The sequence below is a fragment of the Notechis scutatus genome, chromosome 2 (genome assembly GCF_049901735.1).
Source record: "Notechis scutatus isolate UNSWTSFEM ecotype Mainland chromosome 2, rNotScu1.2, whole genome shotgun sequence".
NCBI classification, from domain to species: Eukaryota; Metazoa; Chordata; class Lepidosauria; order Squamata; family Elapidae; genus Notechis; species Notechis scutatus.
This window is the reverse complement of record NC_142010.1, coordinates 149901287-149912352: the sequence shown is the minus strand read 5'-3', so window position 1 is coordinate 149912352 and position 11066 is coordinate 149901287. Positions and strand designations below refer to the sequence as shown.

General features: G+C 43.9%; 1 protein-coding gene across 1 annotated transcript; it reads left to right on the top strand.

The window, feature by feature from the left end:
* The first annotated feature begins 9854 nt into the window (after positions 1–9854).
* LOC113417832 (olfactory receptor 1f45-like) lies at positions 9855–10784 on the top strand. The gene has a single exon (XM_026676417.2). It carries the CDS (start codon positions 9855–9857, stop codon positions 10782–10784), a length of 930 nt encoding a protein of 309 aa, XP_026532202.2.
* The last annotated feature ends 282 nt before the right edge of the window (positions 10785–11066 follow it).

The window sequence follows — 11066 nt, the reverse complement described above, 5'->3', positions numbered from 1 at the left end:
TGCAACCTAGAATTGTGTTGGATTTTTTGACTGCTGCTGCACACTGCTTCAATTTTGCCTAAAATAATTTTGTCCATCGATTTCTAAAAGGCTCTTGGTGCACCATGTCAATCAAGTCATTTTGTAGACGACTACTTGAGTTGTCACAGAATTCCTTTTCTCCTCAGAATTCCTTTCTCCTCAGAATTCCTTTCTGAAGATATTTGGTGTCTCATATTTGCATTTGATTATGCCCCTGAATAGATATTTAACTCCACATTCCTACAGTAGATCATCTATTTTAGACATCAAGAACCTGCTGCATTATATTACTACTGTAATATAGACCATAATTTAAAAAAATTATTTCAAACCATTTTGAAATTTTGTTCCCTGAGACACTGCCATAGCAGAACCTCTAAGTATAATCTTTGAAAAATCTTTCAGGACCAGCTCCTCGCCTAACCTATGGTCACAAGCCACGGTCATCCCCATCTTCAAAAAGGAGACCCCAGCCTAGTTGAAAATTACAGACCAATCTCCTTATGCTGCGTCACCTGTAAAGTTATGGAATCAATTATTAACCAATCCATTATCCTCCACTTAGAGACAAACAACATACTCTCCAATAAACAATTTGGTTTCAGAAAAAAACTATTCCGTAATCTGCAACTCTTACACTGCAAAAACATATGGACTACACAACTTGATCAGGGCAAAACAATAGACGCAATCTACATAGACTTCTGTAAAGCCTTTGATTCAGTGGTACACAACAAACTACAACTAAAACTAAAATCTTATGGTATCTCTGGACAACTGCATAACTGGATAGAAGTATTCCTGTCAAACAGACAACAAATGGTCAAAATTGGGAGTGTCCTATCAAATTCTGTACCTGTCAATAGTTGTGTCCCCCAAGGCAGTGTTCTAGGATCAACTCTCTTCATACTCTACATAAAATGACCTCTGTGATCATATTAAGAGCAACTGCGTTCTCTTCGCTGATGATGTAAAGTTGTTCAATACCACAGACAATACTGCTACCCTTCAAAAAGAGCTTGACTATGTATCAGAATGGTCAAACAAATGGCAACTTCAAATCTCAACAAATAAATGCTCTGTCTTACATATTGGCAAAAAGAATCAGAAAATAAAATACAAGCTGAATAGTCAAGACCTTGTTGATGATCCAAGCTATGTAAAGGACCTTGGAATACTCATCTCTAATGATCTAAGTGCTAGAGCCCACTGTAACTACATAGCCACAGAGTCAGGTAGAGTATTCAGGTAGAGTATATAGACTTTCTCAACTGTGCTAATATCAGATACGTAATATGGGTTCCAGACTGATGAGCTGTATTTGAGTATTGGTCTAGCAAATGTTTTGTATGCTCTAGTTATTAGTGTAATATTACCAGGGAAAAAGCTACGTATGATTAGGTTAACAACTCCCTGACATCCGCCAGGAAGTCAGCAGCCCGAATGCGCCGAGCGAATGGAACCAATTGCCAACTCGCCAGCGACGCTGCTCTTCCCTCAGAGAGACACACAACGACCACCCACCATGAAGACCTCGAATCCTCATCAGAAAGTGAGGAAGAGGAAGTCAATAGACTCAGATCAAAGCGCGATCAGTGAGGCCAGCGGGGTCATAAGCCCCCGTATCAATGTGCTGGATGCGGGGGAAACCACCCGCGGTCAGACTGCAAGTTCCTAGACGCCCTCTGTCGTTCCTGTGGGAAGAGGGGCCACATTACAAAAGTCTGCAGGAGCCAGCGAGGATCCAGCCCAAACAGAAGAGAGAATAGTTTCCGGCAGACAACAGGCACCCCACCGTTAAACTGGGACTGCCCAAGCAACCAATGGAACCCCCACAACAGAAATCGAGCACTAGCCACCTCTACCAGATGAGAAGAGGCGCACCAGACCATCACCATTGGCCACGCCTCATCCCTTGATGCGAGGAAAATCCAGGTAAGGGTCACCATTGAAAAACGACCATGTGTTATGGAAGTTGACTCCGGGTCTTCCCTATCAATGGTCTCCTGGAAAACCCTCAGCACTCAGAAACTTATATTAAAGGACTACCAGGGAAATCGGATTCCAGTCGCTGGTTCCAGTCACGTCCAAGTCTCATTTAAAGACCACACCACAACCCTACCTCTCACCGTCGTTGACAAAGACCGACCCAGTTTATTGGGTTTGCAGTGGTTCGCGCCGCTAGGAATCGAGCTGGCAGGCATCAACCAGACCGTAAGCGATGACTGGGAGGCGGCCCTCGTCCGGGTCTTCCAAGAAGTCTTCACCGAGCAATTAGGCAAGTACAAGTGGTCCCCTATATCGTTTAATCTCTGCCCTGATGTAGCGCCCATTTGCCTTAAGCCTCGTCGAGTGCCCTTTGCACTCAAACCAAAGATTGACGAACAACTGGACAAGTTAATAGCCCAGGGCGTATTAGAACCCATCGACCACGCCCGATGGGAGACCCCAATTGTAACCCCCATAAAACCAGATGGATCTTTGAGAATCTGTGGGGATTACAAGGCCACCCTGAACCACGCACTACAGCAGAGCGCCTACCCCATGCCCGTGGTCCAACACCTTCTTCACTCACTCGGGGGCGGAAAGGTATTCGCAAAGCTTGACTTAGCCCAAGTGTACCAGCAGCTACCCGTAGATGCAGCGACCACAGAAGCCCAAACCATAGTCACACACAGAGGTGCGTTCAAATGTAACAGACTACAGTTCGGGGTGAGCGTAGCACCTGGCATCTTTCAAAGTTTGATGGAAAGGTTGCTGCAGGGTATAAAAGGGGTTGTACCCTACTTCAATGATGTCTTGATAGCCGCCCCCACAAGAAGTCAACTAGAAAAATGCCTAAGAATGGTCCTTCAAAAATTCAAAGACGCAGGCCTAAAGGTCAAGAAGGAAAAGTGCCAACTATGCACTGAGAGGGTTGAATTTCTTGGTTACCTTCTTGACAAACAAGGAATTCACCCCACTGAAAAAAAATTGGCTGCAATAAAAAACGCCCCAAGACCTAGGAACAAGACAGATCTCCAAGCCTTCCTGGGACTCATTAACTTTTATAACATCTTCCTACCCCAGAAGGCGACTGTTGCTGAACCCCTGCATAGGCTCCTCGACAAGAAGTCTTCCTGGTTCTGGGGACGTCGAGAAGAGCAGGCTTTCCAGCAAGTAAAAGACCTCTTAACATCAGATGCTGTATTGATACAATATAACGAGACACTACCATTAACTGTAACCTGCGACGCCTCACCATTTGGAGTAGGAGCTATCCTGAGCCACGTCCTACCAAACGGTACGGAGGCGCCTATTGCATTTTTTTCAAGAACTTTATCTAAAACTGAGAGAAACTATAGCCAATTAGATAAAGAGGCCCTCGCTATTGTATCTGCAATCAAACGATTTCACGAGTACGTATATGGAAGATCCTTTTCTATAATCACCGATCACAAACCATTGCTTGGCATTTGGCAGGGGATAAACCAACTCCCCACATCCTATCGCCAAGAATGACACGCTGGTCGGAATTTCTAGCCGCATACGATTACCAATTAAGACATCAACCGGGGAAAGCCATTCCCCATGCTGACGCCTTAAGCCGCTCACCATTACCTGAATTCCTAGACGATCCAGCTCCAACCCTATCCACACTACAAATTGAGACACTTACTTCACCACCACTAACTGCGCAAGACATCGCATCGGAAACAAGGAAGGACCCTTGTTTGGCGTGGGTCCTCAGCTGGGTGGAAAGAGGTTGGCCTGAAATCGAACCCAACGACACATTTAAACCCTTCAAAAACAGACAGACAGAACTTTTCTCCCAAAAAGGGTGCGTGTTGTGGGGAGACAGAGTCATCATCCCAGAAAGGCTACGAAATAAAGTCTTGAAACTACTGCACGATGGACACCCGGGCATCGTACGAATGAAGGCACTAGCAAGGAGCTACGCCTGGTGGCCAGCTATGGACGGTCAAATTGAAACCTGGGTAGCCACCTGTAACAAATGCCAGGAAACACGTTCGGCTCCACCAAAAGCACCACCAACGGAATGGGAAACGCCCAGGGTCCCATGGTCCCGCATCCACATCGATTTTGCAGGACCTACAAAAGGACATACCTTTCTCATAACAGTAGATGCCTATTCAAACTGGCTCGAGGTCAACAAAATGAAGAACACCACCACAGAAGCAGTTGTAAAAAAATTGAATAGACTGTTTGCAACACACGGCTTACCAGATGTCTTGGTTTCAGACAACGGCCCACAATTTACCGCTTTGGCGTTCGAACAGTACCTAGCAGACCGAGGGATACGCCACGCCTTAACATCGCCGGGTCACCCTGCGGCCAATGGTAGGGCTGAACAAATGGTCCAGTTCACAAAGAAAACCTTACACAAAATGGAGCAAGGAAACATCCACGACAAAGTCACCAGGATGCTTCTCCTCCAACATATTACTCCAAACAGCACCACAAACAAAAGCCCAGCCGAACTCCTGATGGGCAGGAGACTTAGATCTCATCTCGACCATCTGCACCCTGCCTACACGCCAGAAAAGCCCCTGGGTTCCAGCAGCAAATGTCGCACATTTAAGGTAGGCAACCCAGTATTCGCAAAAAACTTTACCGGTGACCCATTGTGGGTCCCTGCTAAAATAACACAACTTACGGGCCCCCGTTCCTACCGATTAGAAACCACAGATGGGAGGTTGTGGAAATGCCACATCGACCAACTATGCTCAAGGATGACACCTACCCCCTTCACACACCCTGAACTCCAAACCAGGGGGGGAAGGGAAATCGAGGGGGTTGAAAATGAACTAACACCTGGTTCAGTACACGAAACCCCGCAGTCAGTACAACAAAACCCAGAATATTCACCAATTGAAGAGGAGCCGTGGCAGATGGTCATCTCTCTGAGAAACAGCAAGGCGGGATCAGCCAGCCCAGAGGATCCAGATGACAGCCTTGAAGGGAGTATTGGTGGCACCCCCGAGTCACCCAGCGTAGAAGTCAGGTCACCTTTACAGCTGGACACAGCAAACAGCCCACCAGAACCAGAGTCCAGACAAAGGCTGGTGGAGCAATGCAAGTCAGGTAGACAGGTGCGACGGCCTGCCTACCTGCGAGAATACATCACCCCACCCTTGAGACGGAACCTAGAGGGGAGGGGTGTTCCGAACTAGCAGGCTCGTAAGCCTGAAACTCTAATTGCTTTCCTTCCACGGCAGGCCCGTAATCCTGCACTTTTGATTGGTCCGTGAATAGCCGATCATGATTGGTTGTTTTAGACTAATCCGATTGGCTAGTTAACGGGTCGCCGCGATTGGACGCCCCAAGCGCAGCAAACTCAAATCATTGGATGTTTTGACAGCAGCCAGCTCTATAAAAGGAGCTGCTGCTGCCTGAGTATTTTGCTCTGTTCTGAAGTCACTAATAAAGAGTTGGAGTCACTATTCGATGCCTCGTCTCCGTTCTTGCGCCCACTCTCCCAGATCTAACAGAACCAGTTGTTAGAAGAAATTACTGGCCTAATCCTGTAAGGAAGGCAAGAAGGAAACATTCTGGTGTTGCTTACAGAAACTGCCTCTCCATTAACCCTTATTACATTCTTGGCAGGACTAGACTTCCTGTCTCAGGAATTTCTCTGGAGTTTGTTTCCCCTCCTTTGCTGGTACTTTGCTTGTGTGGAGTGACCATTCAAAGTTACAATGGCACTGTAAAAAGTGACTTATGACCATTTTTCACACTTACGACTGTTGCAGCATCCCCACAGTCATGAGAGGCCAGGCGAGGAGATGCATGCCTCGATGTGAATGACATTGAGTTGGGTATACCCAGCCAATAACATGACCACCAAGCCATGTCCACCCAGTCACATGACCACCAAGTCACACCCACCACCTAAGCCACACCCACAGAACCGATTGTTAAAAATTTGAATCCCACCCCTGACCACCTCTGACTGGAAATATTACAGTATCCTTCCCCTGCCATGCCCACCAAGCCACTCCCACAGAACTGGTAGTAAAAAAATTTGAATCCCACCACTGCTCTGATGGTATGTAAAATTTAAAAATATATTATTGCTCAACTGGTTCATACATATGCCCTATTTGTGGAGTATCAGGGTGCCCTGTTAATGGTTTCTCAAGGGCCTGTCTTCAAAATGTTTTTCAATCTGATCACCAGTCTGTTGACAGACAAGTGAAGCCTGATTGAAGGATTCTAGGCTGAAAGCACTGTTGACTTCCTCTGTGCTGGAAAAGTATCCCTATGTGGATATTCTAGAGAAGGGGTGTCAGACTCACATCGTCACGGCGTCATCATATGATGTATCGTGACTTTTTCCCCCTTTGCTAAACTGAATGTGGGCATGGCCAGCACATGATGTATCTGGCCCGCGGGCTGCTAGTTTGACAGCCCTGTTCTAGAGGCTTGGAAGGGGAACATTCAGAGATTGGGGATGTGCTGAGCGCCAACAGGCCATTACAGCATTGCTCCATCCTGGTTTCGTGGCTCCCCTAATTGTTTAAAATTCATAGGAAAATTGAGAATGAATCTCTGGCTGTAAGGTCATAGGGGCACGTCCAATAATTGACAGCAGCAGTATTGGAATTGGATCATAAGTGGAGGCCGCCAGACTTGTGAAGGGGAAATTGGGCAGGTGGGTTGAAGCAAGGTAGGCCAAGATAAGGCAAATAAAGGCTGAAGCCACCAGGCAGCTCAGTGAAATGCTTCACTGCATCACTTTTGACCTTGAATTATTCCTTCCCTATGCAAAATACCCCAAATGCAAAATATCCCAACTGATTGAGGATAAAGAGACAGGAAACAGTAGTCCCCAATCCTGCCCTACAGCTCCTTCAGGGGAGTGACTGGTAGATCTTTCCCACATTAGATGAAGAGGAAAGAGAGCAGTTTTCTGCCCTAAAACTATCTGGCATTTTAGGGTGTTAGGCAGCCACATCTCTGATCCCTGGAGGAGAAATGGTGAAGGAGGGATGTGGGGAGAATACTTTTCAAACCAGTGTGAGAACCCATTGCCAGGGGTGAGAGAAAGAGCTCTTAGATGACGATAAACAAGCACAGCCTTAACGCCATGTATTCCTCAGGTAACTACTTGAAGCGTTCGCCTTGCCCGCTAATTCTACCTCGACGTTCAATCATTCCTAAATGATTTGGAGAACTTGAAGCGTTTGCCTTGCCTGCTAATTCTACCTCGATGTTCAATCATTCCTAAATGATTTGGAGAAGCACAGGAAGATGTTAGAAACATCGGTGTCTTTCACTCACTGGAGCTTAAAGAGTAAGTTCAACAGAAACATCTCCTGATTCCCTTGTGGTATAGGAGCCACAGCTCAAAAGAGATCATAATGTTTTGACTCTGTCTCATTCACTAACAGCACCCTTGGGGGGTGTTGTTTCCCTGCATATATTAATAGAGCTATTGAAAATAAAATCCATGATAGGACCAAAATTGATTTCTGAGAACATAGATTGTACCTCTTTAACATTCAACCTTAAACAAAAGAGGAATATGACGTGAACAGACTGGGCATATTTTTGTCTCTTCCAAGATTCCATTACACCACCTACCAATGATCTCAGGTGAGTGTGAGAGGCTATAGGACTTGTTTATTATTGACTAATGAAACAGATGTCATGCAAAAATCCATCAAGGGAACTCTTACGTTTCTTATTTAAGAAATTGAGGGGGGAGGAAAACCATACCAGGGTTAGGCACTTGGAAGGCTGGCTGGGGTCTAATATTGCTGAATTCAAATGGAGGAATATTATATGTGCATCCAACAGGTTCAGAACCATCCACTGCTGCTCATTTTATTGTCAATGCTGTTCCTTAAGGTGTGGTAAAATGGGTTGAGAGAATTACATTCAGGCTAACGTTAAAGAAGGCTGGGTTTAATATCACTGAATTCAAATAACAGAATATTATATATCCATTGTTGTTGATTAGAGGTTTTAGTCAGTCTAATTTTTGAATGCAAAAAGCACTTGTGCTTAGAGGACTGTATTTAGGATATAATATTTAATGTAATATTTCAATACCTAATCTCACCTCTCGTGTCCTCTGCTTCTCCTAATAAGTTCAGAGTCACCCAACCCTGGCCAATGTGATCAATGGCGTTCCTCAAGGTATGGTAATGATGGATTGAAAGGTAATGCTTTTATTTCCATTGTTGCTACAAATTACTGCTCTATCTGCATATTGTTCCATTTGTATGGAATGAGGTAGATGGCAGATGTCTCAGATTTAATATTGATAAGGACACCTGCCATTTCCTCAATTCTGTGCTCCACTTTCAGTGAAAATCACTGATTCAGAATGAATTTTAAATATTCACCATGGTTCAAAATTTATTTTAAAAATAGGCCATGAAATGACACAGAATACATTTTGCATAGATACAATCTAATAAATTACTTAATAAATGCCTTTTAATATCTCTAGCACCCTCATAATTTTTAAAAAATATATATCTAAAATTCCACCACGTGCAGAAACATTAAAAACAGAGCTCAGTTACCTAAATATGCCCATTACAGTTTTACCTGCAATTGATTCTTTTGATTAATAGATTGACTTTTTATTTGGATCCAGATCAGCCTAAAGTGGAAAGGCTTTAGCCGTCTGGTTGTCTGCCTGCCGGCCTCCCTTTTTTCCTTTATAGATATTGACACAGTGTTTGTGTTGGCTTACCAAGTCTACCAAATATTTTTATGAATGACAGGTTCTCTGTTCACAAACTTCTTTCATGATCCTGCTGCTCCTCAGCAGTGGTGGGATTCAAAATTTTTTTTACTACTGGTTCTGTGGGCATGGCTTGGTGGGTGTGGCGGGCAAGGATACTGTAAAATCTCCAGTCAGAAGTGGTATTTGCTGGTTCTCTGAACTACTCAAAATTTCCACTACCGCTCCTCCAGAACTGGTCAGAACCTGCTAAATACCACCTCTCCTCCTCTGCTTTGCATGCTCAGATTCTTTATATCCTTGAACCTTGCCAGTGAATTTCATCAGCCATTGTTTATCTTTTCTTCTATTCTTTCCCTCCTCCATGCCTTTAGTTCCTTCAAACCATCTAAGTTTGCTGTGTGGTCTCCAGGAAAAGGAACAGTTACCACAACTACTATAACACCCTAAATAGCAGCAGAAAGGGAATAGTCACTGTAAATATATTTCCTTTGCCCTTCATTTTCCACCATCGATTATATTTCACAAGGAACAAAGCTCCTTACATGTAATGGTTGGGGGATAACAAATGCTTAAAATCTAATATTCTTGAGGGAGTCTATATACTGTATATGTGAGTCACATACTGATAAAATAAGAGTCTTTTTCATCAGTTCCTCTGTTTCCAATAATAAGAAAATAAGAGTTTCTGGTTATGCAAGAATGTGCTTTTTTCCATGCATGGGAGACAAATATTTGCATATTAAAAATATTGTCAGAACAGAATATGCTTAGTAACATATTTATAGGTTTTATTATGTGTAATTTATTATGTGTAATTATATTGAATACAAACTGCATTGGGAGTTTTGACAAAATGAGAAATGTCCAAATTAATCATAGCTTAGGTTAAAATATCAGAAAAACTGAAAAGGAATGCATGACAATACCTATGTAAAATGGCTCAGATGAAAAAGATCAAAGCTAGAGTGGGAGGTTGAAAAAAGATACTGTAGAAAGTAATAACTAACCACTTTCAGAGCAGTGCCAAGAAAACTGGCAAGCAAGGGAACTCAAACATGTGTTTAGGATGTCTTTACTTACTCTTGTTCCTTTTATTTTATTTTGCCTTTTGTCCTCACCTTCCAACAGGATGGAGACAGATAACAGAACCACCATATTAGACTTCATCCTCCTTGGCATCTCAAGCCAACGAGAATGTGACACGTGGCTCTTTGCCATTTTCTTGATCATGTATGTCATCACAGTGTTGGGAAATCTTGTCATTATTTTGGCCATCCGACGGGACCACCATCTCCTTCATACACCAATGTACTACTTCCTTAGCAATCTGTCACTGGTAGATATATGTTTCACATCAACCACAGCGCCCAAAATGTTGGCTGGTGAATTCTCTGGAAAGAGGAGGATCACATATGGTGGGTGCTTGTCTCAAATGTACTTCTTTATTGCTTTTGGCATCACTGACAGCTTCCTCTTGGCCTCCATGGCATTGGATCGCTATGTGGCCATCTGTCGACCCCTGCACTATGCCACCACGATGAGAAGACATATATGCCAGCTGTTAGTGACAACATCTTGGCTGGCTTCTCACCTTCATTCCCTCCTCCATACACTCCTGATGTCCCGTCTCTCTTTCTGTGCCTCCAACCAAGTTCCCCACTTTTTTTGTGATGTCTTTCCACTGCTCAAAATTTCTTGTTCCAACACAGCTCTGAATACTCTGGTAGTACACTCAGAAGGTGCTTTCATTGTCAATGGAGCTCTGGTGGTTGTTGGCCTTTCCTATGCACGCATCCTGATGACTATACTGAGAATCCCTTCAGCCAATGGAAAGAAGAAGACTTTTTCTACCTGTGGGTCCCACCTAATAGTGGTTTCCTTATTCTATGGCACAGTCATCTGGGTGTATTTCCAGCCCTCATCCAGTTTCTCACCTAAGAACGACACACTGGCAGCCATCATGTACACCATGGTCACTCCTATGCTCAACCCTTTCATCTACACTCTGAGGAATGACAGGATGAAGGAGGCCCTGAGGAAGCTATTCAGAAGGAAATGAAGCACCCAAGATATACAGCCCTAATAGTTACATTTCCCAGTTTGTGGGTAATTGTTTCTGCTCTGCCATTTACATGCCCCAAGGTATCATCCTGAGATGTTCTGCACAATGAAGTTTAGTTATTTACTTACTTAAAACAGTTATAAGGTTGCCCAACTCAGCCAAGGTGACATTGAGTAGCTTATTCCCCCAAAAGCAAAAGTCCTAACAAGAAGAATACAAATTTCAGTACATATGCCTACAAACAATAATAAAGCAAGAAAATTTTTAAAAAGGTGATCT

What these genes read in the sequence shown, in the direction of transcription:
- LOC113417832 (XM_026676417.2), top strand. Translation starts at nt 9,855, where the DNA reads ATGGAGACAGATAACAGAACCACCATATTAGACTTCATCCTCCTTGGC.